The sequence below is a fragment of the Ischnura elegans genome, chromosome 6, assembly GCF_921293095.1.
Source record: "Ischnura elegans chromosome 6, ioIscEleg1.1, whole genome shotgun sequence".
NCBI classification, from domain to species: domain Eukaryota; kingdom Metazoa; phylum Arthropoda; class Insecta; order Odonata; family Coenagrionidae; genus Ischnura; species Ischnura elegans.
Genome location: NC_060251.1, coordinates 104,225,029 through 104,239,052, shown reverse-complemented (window position 1 = coordinate 104,239,052; position 14,024 = coordinate 104,225,029). Strand labels below are relative to the sequence as shown.

General features: G+C 36.9%; 1 protein-coding gene across 2 annotated transcripts in view; it reads right to left on the bottom strand.

The window, feature by feature from the left end:
- Window positions 1-14,024, bottom strand: part of LOC124161291 (isoleucine--tRNA ligase, cytoplasmic) — a 45,316-nt gene that overhangs the window by 22,066 nt on the left and 9,226 nt on the right. For both annotated transcript variants that reach the window (XM_046537592.1, XM_046537593.1), the window contains exons 6-10: window positions 13,885-14,013; window positions 12,347-12,495; window positions 11,633-11,851; window positions 6,844-7,034; window positions 2,175-2,375 (exon numbers count right to left, since the gene is read on the bottom strand). In XM_046537592.1, the coding sequence (XP_046393548.1) occupies window positions 2,175-2,375; window positions 6,844-7,034; window positions 11,633-11,851; window positions 12,347-12,495; window positions 13,885-14,013 (889 nt within the window). The remainder of the gene's footprint in view (window positions 1-2,174; window positions 2,376-6,843; window positions 7,035-11,632; window positions 11,852-12,346; window positions 12,496-13,884; window positions 14,014-14,024) is intronic.

Here is a 14,024-nt window from a genome sequence, read left to right as displayed (position 1 = left end):
TTACAGTCTTCCACGATAGTTCCTCAAGTGCAAAAATTCCTCATTGGAAGAATCATTTGCCTTCAAACGAATCGTAATCAGGCATTTGCAAACATAAAAATCTTGGTTTTATAATATGAGGTTTCTACAATTCAGCCATATTTTCCACAGATTAGATAGCAGTTTTATGGTTCTATGTTTAGGCATTGCTGGAGGAGAAATACCATCTATAGCAACATATTGGATTTGAAATTATATACATGATCTGGAATTAACTACCACTCACTGATAAGAAAAATTCTACATGACTCCAGACTTTCAGGTTCTTACTTTACCAAGCATGATCTTTGAGGAATGGATAAACTGCTAGCCAGGTGGAAAGTCAAAATCATAGAAAAAATCTTGCTAGTAGAGTTAATTTTTCAACAGAAAATAGGGTGAAAGTGAATGTATTCAAGTACATATGAAATCCGTTACGTTACTCACAATACAATTAATGGAAAAGTTAAGTAGCTTGATTAATCCATTCTCCATTACAAAAAAGAGTATGCATACTTTTAGGATCCCAAGTACACTCCTTTTGTAACAAATAAGCACCATTTTCGGCCAAAAGGCATTAAAATAATAAAAGAAGCCCAAATTTTCAACAACAGCATACTCCCGATTATCCCAATGGCTAATGATGGCGAGAGGCGGCACGAATAATCGGAAAACACAAATAATCCAAACTTTCACTTAAATTTCACGTCATTTTCATAATTTATGTAAATCGGACAATTTAATATTATTTTTGCTCATTGTCTGTTATTTTAGGTTGCTCTCCGAAATCATTCACAGCTATCTTTTCCCACTGCGATCTTTTTGTAGCAGTGATAACCTGATTGCACTCGTATCCCTGCTCCATGTAATGCCTGGTTTCTGAAAACCACACACTCATGTCTGTGAGATATTGGATTCTGAAAATTGGTTTGCACAAATGCTTTAAAACCGCTGCACGACCTTGGAAACCACAACATCAGGCACCACGCTGCGTAGTAGTGTCTTGCGCAAGTTGCCCAGTATGCAACTGCTGCAGGACGCAGTTCCATGATCACTGAACGCGATCATACATGCCGATCATGTTAAAATAACACGGACACGGAGCTTCTGTGAAGGTATTGGGCACGTAATCACTTTATTGCGCAGCAGCAGTTATAGGAAACCAGGGCTTTTGGCAATTTGTCTATGCAGGCGAGTGCCTGGCTATGACTCATGCTATCGCTACTTTCACTTCCCTCGCTGCCTTCACTTCTACTATCCCCTTCTCCCCAGTTTGACCTCGACTAGTCACGGCGTAAACATGACCGAGTGCAACAAAATCCACGGTTCCCTTGGGCCGTATTCAATTGCATGCGAGTCCACTGCAACAATTGCGCATTTGCTACATGAAATATACATTTAATGATCATAGATAACATTTTTCTTTCTTCTAAAATTACTCAGGAGATTTTTTCCCGCCACTCATTGTCGTCTGCAATCAGACCTCCAAGTAAACTTGAAACATTCCTCGTCAGCAAGTAAATAAAATAATTTCATTTTACGAAGGGAATTCTAATGGAAATAATAGGCTCGGTGTAGCCATGCATTAAAATGCAAATATTCTGCTGCTTTTGGGTCCTATTTTATTTTTTAAATGAAGATCACAGAAAACATTGAAGGAATGTGAACTTATGCACGGATAGATCGCACCCGGATAATCGGGACTCTGCTGTAACAAGAAATTTTAATTCAGTTATTAGGGCCACAAATCATCTGTGATGGTCATGAAAATACAATAAATACATCACTAAGAAAAAGACTTAAAAATGTTTGAACAATTTTTTAAAACACTGATTTAATTAAATGTACTGACTACTGCCTATGCAGAGTAGTAAGAGTGGGAAAATTTTGCATGTGTCACTGTTCAATTTAACAACCACTTAACGATTTCTCTGCTAGCAAAGCTATCACTTTTTCACACTTGCAATTTGAGATCAATAAAATCTCTACATTCGAATGCTTCCAATGTAAGTCTGGATTTACATTAGACAAGGCTTATGTAACTCAAGGATTATCAGTATGATGAATGATATTAGTCACTTAGTCTGAAAGAAATCTTTAATGAAATGATATGAAGTAAGGCCAACATAAAAATATTAAATACTTGGATGACCTACCTTTCTCTATGCAGATCAGTAATTTTCTCTCCGGTCAGTTCTTCAAGCTCTTTGATGCTGCCAATGCACACAACTTCCTGCCCATCTTCCGAGACCCAGAGAGGAATGGGATTACCCCAATACCGATTACGGCTCACAGCCCAATCCCTCGCATCCTTCAGCCAATTGCCAAATCGCTTTTCTTTCACAAAATCAGGAACCCTAAAAAGACAATTGTATCAACATTAAAATTTGTCACTCCATATCTCCTATTTGCTCCTCAAAAATAAAAATCACTTCATAAAACAAGTTAATTCATCCATTACAACTCCTCCATCAAGATGACTAGGATACCTTAAAATTAGGGGTGAGCCAATAATCTTTTTTTTCTGATAACCGATACCCGATATTTAGTACCGATAACCGATATTTAGAACCGATAACTTGATCTGGTCCAATATTTCAATCCTAGTTACCAGAGTATGAATGGTATCGGTGCTCCGATACCGATATGCCAATAGTCCAATAGCAGCCAGTATTTATATCGGAATTTATTATCAGCTCACCCCTAATTAAAATCTATAGAAACTTAATCTATAAAAAAACCCAAGATATCAGGAAGATGGAATAAAGCAACTGAATAATTATGCAGGAATTTATAAAACCTTTTCAGATTTTTTAATGGAAGAAAGTGAGTAATGACAGCATATAATAATTATTTCAACAAATTGACTGAGTTTTAACTCTTTTCTAACTCTAATGGAATTTATAAAACCTTTTCAGATTTTTTAATGGAAGAAAGTGAGTAATGACAGCATATAATAATTATTTCAACAAATTGACTGAGTTTGAACTCTTTTCTAACTCTAATGGTTTTTATGTGCATGCATCAATATGTCTGGTGTATGCTCTATTACCAATAATGCATCACTTTTTTTCAAAAATTGCTAAAACTCTGAATGTAATTATTGGATAGAATTAGTGATGGGTCGATTCCAAAATTTTATCGATTCCGATCCCGATTCCGATTCTGACATTTCGATTCCGATTCTACCGATACCGATTCCATCGATTCTGATGCCGTAGGCTCCAAGAAAAATAACACTTAATTCCAGGCAACAAGAAAGCCACTTTAAAAAATATTACTCTGTGAAAGAGTCGGTTGACAAAAGCATCTTTCATATCGTCACCATGTAATTGAAATATAATAGCTAATTTCAAAACACCTGAAAAGTGGTGTTACATGATAGGTATCACTTTAGAATATTAGCACTCATGTTTAAATTTAAAATAAAAGTATCTCCTTTAATATGCATGTTTTATAGATAATATTTTATCATTATCAATAATGTCTCACAAATTTAGTCTCATTTTACAGACTTTAAATTTTTGCTCAGAAAGCAAAGCATCTTCACTCTGTCAGGATTAAGCCTGTTGCATTTTACATCACATATTTTTCCTGGAGAACTTAATGTCTTTCACTGAACACAGTGGATAGCGGTATGGCAAGAAACCTCTTCGCTAATACTTTAAGCCTTGGGTAGGAGATACAATTAATTATTATTATTAATATTATTATTCCAAGAAAAATAACACTTAATTCCAGGCAACAAGAAAGCCACTTTAAAAAATATTACTCTGTGAAAGAGTCGGTTGACAAAAGCATCTTTCATATCGTCACCATGTAATTGAAATATAATAGCTAATTTCAAAACACCTGAAAAGTGGTGTGAAGTGTGTGTGGTGGTGTGTGGTGGTGAAGAATAAGAATTATTATTAATGTCTTCCAGTATTTCCCAGGGAAGGAATTTGGTGGTGCATTCATCTCTGATAAATAAGCTTCCACTTCAGCTTCAACAGTGTTTGCTATGGTGACTTTGGGTACTTTTCCAAATACGTAACTGTATCTTGACCATATACCTGTCACAGGCTCCCTAGTCGATCTCGAGTCGAGTTGAAAATTACTCGCAAGTATCGAGGCGAGTATGATAATTTCTGAACCAGGCAATACAGCAGTGCATACTATTCTACTCCAATACAATACAATATATTATACTCCAATTTTCTATGGTGAATGTCTAGCCTAATGTAAGATGGAAAATATAATGAGGATCGTTGATGGCTATTGTCAGAAGTAGGAGATGAATGAAAATTAATGTCTTCAATAGTTCCATGGGCACAATTGAAATTGATGAACCTCAAGTAATATGTCTACCATTTAAGTCGTATATGTAACCAAACTACAAGGGAAAGCCCTGAGTATAGTCATTTTCACAGCTATAATAAAGATTACATACTACGTATATGAATCATGTAATATTTGACCCTTTAAAATTCTCAAGCAGAAAAACCAATTATTCTACATGCTCAGACAGCAGGTTTTGACGTCTCCATGTTACAGTATTACTGCCTGCAGAAAATTGCCTTTTGCTACACACTTGTGTGACTGGGCAAGTACTTTCCCGCCAAAATTGCAAGATTTCGGAGACTAGAATTTTTATTAAAAATTGTATCAACGATTTTTTTGGATCTTAAATCTTCTGGAATTCAAGAGGACGAAGCAAACGAACTATGGAACTAAACTTTAGTTTTTTAGAGCCAAAAAAATTCTATACTTCTCACGTCATTTAATCAACCTTAAAATCTATTGCTTTTTTTAAGTTATCACATCGGACGGACGCAGTAATAAAAAAAGCTAAAAGAGCCTTGTGGTGTGAAAACTCCCTCTTCCACGCGACTCACCTCGGCGAAGGTGGAAAGAGAAAAAGGGTATCGGTTGTTGCATTTCACGGAAACAGTTCATTTTTCTCTCTCTTAAGCATGCTGACTTAATCTCTTCACTTTACTTCAATACCCGAGCCATATTTCTTATGCGTGGGATGGTTCCGAAATATATCCAATCCTTAGTATTTTCACTCGAGTAATGCGCTAAATGGTCAAGTCGATCTATACATAATCCTTTTTAAAATCCTCAGTTTAGTGTTTTAAGTCAATGAAGACGATTATCCAATCTTTAAATGACGATTTTCAAGACTAATGTCTGAAAAAACTTGAAAAATCGGCCTCAGTTACCGAGCCTCAGAGTTCCGCGGCGTGTAGCTCAGTCTTGATGCGCGATTGAAAAATCGCACTTATTTCCTTCGTCGCAAACTTTTTTTCCACGATTTCAAATTAGTACTCTTTAGAAATCACTACTTTATATTGTGGTTCAAATTTTCCGAGTTATTTTTTCGTAAACGAAAGATAATGTCTACTTTATGTCAAATTTCACGTGAAAAACGGGTCGGCCATTTTGAGTTGTAAAACCAGACAGATGAGGGCCAAAATCTTCAAAAGTCATTGGAAGTAAAGGCAAAGCACCAGGTCAAAGGAATATTGCGTTTTTCATTATATAAAACTCATACCAACGCAAAACCACCTGGATAAATTCAAAGATTTTTTGGGGAAAAACAATATCTCGCGTGGCATTGAAAAATTGGTCATCTTTGGGCCCTTGTATCTCACTAAAGAGTCCTATTTATGTAAAATGGCATAGAAATCTATATCTGGTAATGATTTATGAGTATTTTCGCCAATTTTCAAGTCTCTATCCCCAAAAAGGACATTTTGGACTTCATTCCAGCTTTTTCCGATTTCGGACCAGTGTACGCCGGGCAAAGAAGACGATCGGCCGCCGGGGCTGGCGTAAAGGTATTCGGCGTCCACGTCGACGACTATAGTGTATTCGGCAAGCTGAAACTACCAGGCCAAGGCATTAGAATGACATAACGGCTTTAAAAACTGCATTATTACATGAGTTTCATGACAGCGCTTCCTAGCCTCGAAAGCTCTGTAACCTTAACTACTCGACTCGACATTGGTAATGCTATCTACTCGAAACGCTCGAGTCGAGTACCAACTGCTCGACTCGATTTCAATTTTCGAGTACTCGCACATTCCTACAAAATATGTGTTTTGTTATTATGATTACGTGGCGCGAAAATTCAAATGACTGTTGGAAACGCGGTCTTATATAAATTTCTGGTTTCAAGTACTACTGGAATCGGAATCGATTTTTCACCTTGGCAAGTACTCGTTATCGATTCCGGTTCTTGGTCAAGAATTGAGGAATCGAAGAATCGAGGAATCGAACCGACCCATCACTAGATAGAATAATTTGGTACATATTTTTGATCATATTTTCCATTTAACAATTACAGTTTACCATAGCAAATGAAAGTGACTCAATACGTCAACTGACGTGCTATGCCCATGGCAGAGTACGAAAGTCATATCAACAGGTATGATCTTCCACAAGCAAAATATTAAGCAGAGGATGAAATATTTTAATGTGGATAAAATTGAATATACCGTATCTCCAAAGAGTTATCACTGAATCATAATTTGGCCACAGATATTTAAGGAACTGATAGAAACTTACAGGGAAAATATAAATTTAATCTTTCTGGGTGTAGCCAAGATCAATGTGAGGTTACATTAAGTTTTAAATTAGGACACCTTATGATATTTCATTTTTAAAACAAATAAAATAAAGGAGTACAATATTAGTAGAACATGGATAGGAAGTACTAAGATATAGCGGAAACTGGTAGGTGGTACATAGCTTGAATGCTAAAAATACTCCTCATACTGTAGTGGCTCAGGATCCCTGGGATATCCTCTAATAAGAATTTACTTTGTGGCTACTCACCAATATGTCTGCTGGTTAGAATTCAGAAGATCTTTCACCAACGACTCTACTCGGATAAACCAAGAAGGAACAGCCTTGTAAATAAGAGGGGTCTCTGATCTCCAGCAGAATGGATAGTTATGCTTGGTGCTACTGGCATTCACCAGTCTATCCTTGCTTTTCAGAAGTTTGATGATATTTTTGTCGGCATCCTATGGTTAAAAAAAATCAATGCGAGTATGCATTAATTCTGATTAAACATATCGAAACAGTACACTATCATTGATACATACTAATTTATCACAAAAGCAATCATACTCCATTGAGGTGTGAACCTTAGTGTGTTGTTCTAAGACAGGAATATTTAGGTCATGGTCACACCACCACCAACTACATGGCATATACTACCACATAATTTGATTTTTATAAATATTTTCACAATTTATCACCCTGAAAAACTGTGAGATACTTGATGGACAGTTATAAAACAAAGATGATATTTTCTTTTATGTTTCTCTAGAGAAACATTCATGCCAAGTTTGTGAATACAAACCTCAGAATTTTTGGTCAAGTAATTTTGACATAACTAGGGTCTCTGATATCAATATTACAGCAATAAAATTAGGTTACACAATTCACCTTGGATAACCTTGTTTTTCAAAATTGCAAGTTCATGATGGAAATATTAAATACAATATGGACAACAAAAAAGCTTGGTTATTACAGCCCAAGACCTCCCATTTCTTTCATAGAAATTAGCCCTCCTATGGTTGATGGCCAATATATCGACTCCATTGCAGTCCATCGTAAATTTTTTAACACAGCAATAATTGCATATACTTTTCATATAGTGTAAATTTTTTCACATAATTAATTAATTAAACTGAAATGATGTAAAAAAACTACAGTAAACTCTTGATTTTACGAAGCAGGATTTTACGAAGTTTTCGATTATACGAAGTGATATTGCGGTCCCGGTGAAAAGCCTATGCTAAATACATGGCGCTATTCGATTATACGAAGTTTCGATTATACGAAATTTTTTGAATTTACGAACCTCGGCTCGGTCCCTAGGAGCAAATGGCATTCGTTTATACGAACTACGGCGAAAAATTTGTCAACAAAACTAGTTACGCCGGCGTAAGTAGCTAAAAAATCAGCGCTTCCAACTGTGGTCCATCAAAAGTGCGAAATCGTAAATGATAATGCAACTTTGGAGAGAAATGGGTCGCCAAAAACCTCACTGTGGGAATTTAGGGGGAGTAGGAGTTCAGTTAAAATATCGCGGCTGACATTATGCCCCTATTTACGTGCCTGTTCGTAAACATAGCATCGACAATAATTCGTAGTTTAACATGTCAGGAAGGTCGCGCGGAGTATTTCGTACACCCCTAATTAACCCTTTGCACTGCTGTGAACGTACTTCGAAGACTACTTGACTACTTTTCGCCGAAGCACTTCGAAGGGTCCCTAATCCGGGACCCTTTCCTCGACGAGCTCACCCTCGCTGGCCCCTGAAACTGGGCTATTTTTTAATGCATTACCTGACGCAACCCTGGGTTTCAAAGGGCAAAGGTGCCATGGGGGAAAAAGAGTAAAGTGCGTGTTACTGGGGGGCTGTGCGTCAACCAAACGGGCACGGACAAAATAAGCCCGTTGTCATTGGGAAATTTGAAAGGCCACGGTGCTTAAAACATGTAAAATTGGAAGCCCTCCCCGTTTTTTACCATGCAAATAAAAACAGCTGGATGACCCGAGAAATTTTCCAGCAAACGGTTATACGTCTACAGAGAAAAATTGCTGGAGAGAACAGCAAAATTGTTTTAATAATGGATAATGCCACCGTTCATAAATACGTGGAAGATCTAAAATTAGCTAATGTTCGAGTCCTCTTTTTACCCCCGAACTCGACTAGCAAGTCCCAGCCCTTGGACCAAGGCATTATCCATGATTTTAAAGTCCTATACCGGAAGAAGCTTGAGCGGTATTACTTGCGATGGATCGGTATGTATACATTCATCTATTTTGCTCATGTGCGTTTGGATATCGATTTAGATATTTTTATTCATGATTATCATTCCTTCAAATCTATTTGCTACTTTTATAAATGGGAACAGAAATTAATAACATCCCGAAATGGACGTTGATACATGCAATCCGCGCCATAATATCTTTTCGTGTATATATCGGCCTTTGTGAATGAACAACTTAAATATCTTAAGTACTGGGCTCTATTTACCTCCAATTTATATTTCAGGCTTCTCGTAATGAAAACGCACTTCCAAGTCTAACCATGAACTTTCTTCTCACGCGCTTCCCCGTTCTCCCATGCTGGGGTTCTGTCTTTCCAAAGCCGTCCCTTCCCTCCTGCCACCTTTGGCTGATCTTGCTGACACCCACCTTAAGCATCCCAAACCCCTCCTTCCCCAGCATTTCCCATTCACTCCCTCCCTAAGGAGACTGAGCTTGTGTGCGTCGCAAAAAAATACGGCCCCCAAAAGTAGACTGAGGCAGAGCTGAAGGCCATTTCCCCACCCTTCTTTGTCCTGCCCCCTCCACCAGTCCTTGTGCTGACCACACTTCTTCCCTCAGGCAATCCCCATACCACTCTTATTCACCCCACCCACTGGGAACGTTCCCCGATTGTGGAGAAGGGCATGGTTCATCTTTACCTGCAACGGGGGGAAGTTATTAACCGGAGAGAGGCGGAAGATGTATCTTCCACTATCGGGAAAATGGTGCCGCGCTTATAATTGTCTCTCTTCTTCTCAGCTGACTTTTCAATTGAAATTAATTTCTTTGCTCTTTCCACACTATATTTATTTACGATTATGGCGCGACTATTTTTTAGTGCTAAAACTATGAAAATCTCGAAATATTAACTTACGAAGGTTATTTTGGAAACGGGCTAAGACCCTTGTTTTTCTTTTTTTCTCGTCACTGAGCGATAGAGGGCGACATAAATGGCGGTTAGGCCGGCTGCCGCTAAAATTCCGTGGGTGTCAGAAACAAATATCTATCTTCTGCATACTTAATAGTAGCTATTGGCTCCTAACCACAAATTTGTTACTGTTAATTCTTATAATAAACATTGCAATTCATTATTTGATTACCTTTTCTAAACTGGTCGGGAATTTCTTTAGCGATCGTTGATGTTGAAGTATGAACAAGAAATGGGAATTTAATGGTGGTATAATTATTTAACGATTTTTCACATCATAAATCGATAGCAAAAAGCCTTTTCTATGAATTATACCGAGAATAACCACCGAAAACATTTAAATAAGACCACTAAAGACAAAAAACGGCGGAAGAAACAAAAGCGAACATTTTTTTCGTGACTTATGAAAAAGGTTTGAATTTACGAAACTCGATTTTACGAAGTGCCAATTTTCCGGTCCCACTGACTTCGTAAAATCAAGAGTTTACTGTATATACATACCGTATATGTCTGAATATAGTCCCCCCTTTTTTTCCAAAAATGCCTGTGGAAAAGTAAAGGGGGGGAGTATATTCAAACGCATTTTTTTAACTTTTCCCGAAACTGAAGCCTCAAAATTGGGGGGGGGACTATATTCAGAGGGGGACTATATTCGGAGAAATACGGTACGCATTTCATATATACTTCATAATTTTTATGCCTTAAGTGCTACATCTCATTAAATTTCAGATTTATCACATGCATCCAATGAAGGAGGTCAACAATAATGCCGCAGCAGTCATTTTGCCAGAGGCACTCAATAGGTTGTATCTTCTGAGAAAATGTTATGCATTACTATAGCTGAGCATCAGAGGAATTCACTACATACACTACTCATGTGAGTACTCGATAAAATTTCAAGTGCAGCATGAAAGTTTTATAACTGAATGTGAAACACATTTCAGAAAATAGCTACACCCATGCCTTGCTTAGCAAAATTTCAATATAGTGCAAATTCATTCCTTGGAGAAACTTACCCCAAACCTACAATCTTTAAAAATATTTTCAACTATAAATATGGTTTTCTAATGCGGTAATCTAGGAATACTATACATGATTTATAGGAAATTCGTTAACCAACAATTATGCTACCGGGAATGCATCCCTATCTCCCCCATGTTAAAATGATCTCGAAAAATGCAAATTCTATCAGTGCAAAGACCCAATGAAACTCATCCCTTGTGCTAAGTGAGGGATGGGTTTATTTTGCTCATTACCCCTTACAACTAATACTGTGAGAACCATGTACATAGTATGGTGGCAAGGTGACTCGGATGGACCAAATAATGATGGACAAAATCTATTTCATGGTGACGATGAATAATAATACTTAATGCTACCTGAAAATTGATGCAGCAACATAGCCCAAAAGCTTTTAACTAACATGATGAGTAGCCACGAAAGTTTTAACAGATTTAAGATTATGAAACATCTAACAACAATTTTTGAGCAAAATAGGTGACTCCAATGGACATCTTCCACAGCATGGTTGTAAAATGATGATACACAATTTCATTGTAATAATTTTTTCAAATAAATAAAAAATGCTAAAAATTTGTATAAAAAGACTTTCGATCCTTTCTCAGATTACATATTTACCATCAAATGAGCATTAAAAAAACTGTTTTCACACCATTTATTAACTGCAGTCTAAAGGACCGCTTAGGCATTCTTGGTAGGCAGGCAAGTTCAGCCATTCTAGTGTTAAGAGAGTTAAAAATATCACCTCACTTATTTAAAACTCATCAGTACCACAGCAATGATATGGGAGCAATGTTGATTCTGCAAAATCAAAATAACACACAGACAAAAGAGGCTCATACAACTCACCTTCACATACTGTCCTAAAAAGTCTGTGACTGGCTTCACAAACTTGCCGCTAGCATCGACAGGACATATCATATCTTGATCACGTGTTATTATTCCAGCTGCCAAGCACACTCGGTAATCATCCTCACCAAAATATGGCGCCTGATGGACCACGCCAGTACCAGACTCTTCTGTGACGTAGCCATCAGCCAAAATGGTGAATGCTCCTTTTTGCTTCAGCTGTGGACATAAATCAGCACTAAATATCCATCATTGGCTATCTGTAGACAAAATAAAGATCTGGGCTACCATGTCAGCTATTAATTATTATAATTTCTTTTTGAATCAATACAAAAAATGAAGGAGTTTTCCTGAAATTTCGAGCCACGTAAAAAGATCAAATCTCAGCTAAAATTGATCAAATGATGACCAATTCCATTAGGTACCATTATCAAGGAAAATATTCACATTCTTCCCTGATGACGGTTCTTCCCTACTCCCATTCTCCCTTCTGAATAAAACTCATTTATTACTTCATTAGCATAAAACCTTGTTCCGTAGCAGGGAGTTTGTTTCACGCTAAATATGATACCAATACTAATCAAATGAAAAATTAATAAAGCTTTTTAATTCGATTCAATAAAAAAAAACCTAAGCTGCTGACAGATGTACCAAAAAATTTCGGCATTATTATCTCACTTCAATGATCATAAAAGAAAATAGAATTGTACTTACATGAGCAAAATAAGGAAACAGGGGTTCATATCGACGCCCTTTCAAAGTTACGCCTTTAAATTTCTCAAGGATTGTGTACTGATCTTCACTTTTGAACAAGCTCTCAATACGAGCTTCCATCATGATGTAAGTCTTTCCATTTGAATTGTCTGCAACAAAAATGATCAACGTCAATGGCAAAAAATTAACTGAAATATTAAATATTACCAATAATTTCATGCTTAATTAAGTGAAACCTCTGCACTTAGGAAAAGTAAAGAAAAAATCCTTGTAAGGTTCAATTTTGGTGTTTAATGGGCTTAAAGCCAATTTTGTGACATTGTTACATTTTCAGGAGACTGATCATGCTCACATCTGCATTACCAAAAATCAGGTGCAGAGAGGAAATTTTACCACTTCTTTCCAAGTTCAATTTTTGTATAAATACAGGTGTATAATTTCTTGAATAGTCAACCGAAGATGCAACTACATTACAAAACCTATGTGCCCATTACACATAAAAAGTGAACCATATCAAGATTCTTTTATTTTCTAAAAATTTAAAAAAAGATTCAAAGTAACTTATAAGACATCATTACTTTATACTAGAAATAAAGGACAAATTCATACAAGTCTTCAAATACATAAAAATTAAGGCTAATTATAAGGTATTGCATATGGCTATTGCATGTTGCTGTTCAGCATTGAAAATCAATATGAATGCACGCCACTAATCGTACCTACATTACCTTCAACGTCAGTCTTCGTCATTGACAAGCTATATTATCTAGGGATGGGTCGGTTCCGTTTTCCCGTTATTGGTACTGTCAGTTCTTGGCTTCAGGAACCGGTATCAAGAACTGATCGCATAAAGTCGGTACTTCGGAACCGGCTCGGAATGGCAGCGAGGATTAGAATTTGACCCAAACCCTATATGGTCTGCAGCGTATTTAAGGCCAAAAGTGAAAAAGAGATTAAAAAACGCATATATTACTTTACGATTGCATGGCGTCCATGTTTTTTTTCTTTTGAGAGTTGCTGGCTAACACGCGCATTTCAGGGTTCCTCAGTTTGTTGCTATCGCCAATATTGTAACATTTCAGTAGCCGTGGCCGCTTTCAAATGAGTTGACTTTTTGCCTGCCTCCATCCATGGCAAGGTGCCATTCTTTCAGTTTATCATAGGTCACTATGGATGAATGAACCGAGAACTGATGGGGAGACCAGACTGGTACCGAGAACCAAAAAAATTTAAGAACTGACACATCCTTAATATTATCACACAAAAATTTCTTACGGATCAACTTACACTAAATGTAACATAGATGAAAATGCTCGACAAATGCGGAATTTAAGAATGGCGATAGATGGGGATAATAGCAAACAGCTATCATTCAATGTTTTGTATGAGATTCTGCAGAGAATATTTAAATTAATCAACACAATATGATAAAATATCACAAATGAGATTTTCTCAGGCAAAATTTTTCTGTATGGGATGATTTTTTAACATATACCACATGAATAGAATGCATTCACATGAATTAAATACCTACTAACCTGTCAACTTCACATACTGCAGCTCAGGATTAACACAAAGAGACAAGTTGCTGGGCAATGTCCAAGGAGTGGTTGTCCACGCTATCATAGACACAGCAGGTTCATCATCCAGAGGAAAGCTGACAATCACTGAATAATAC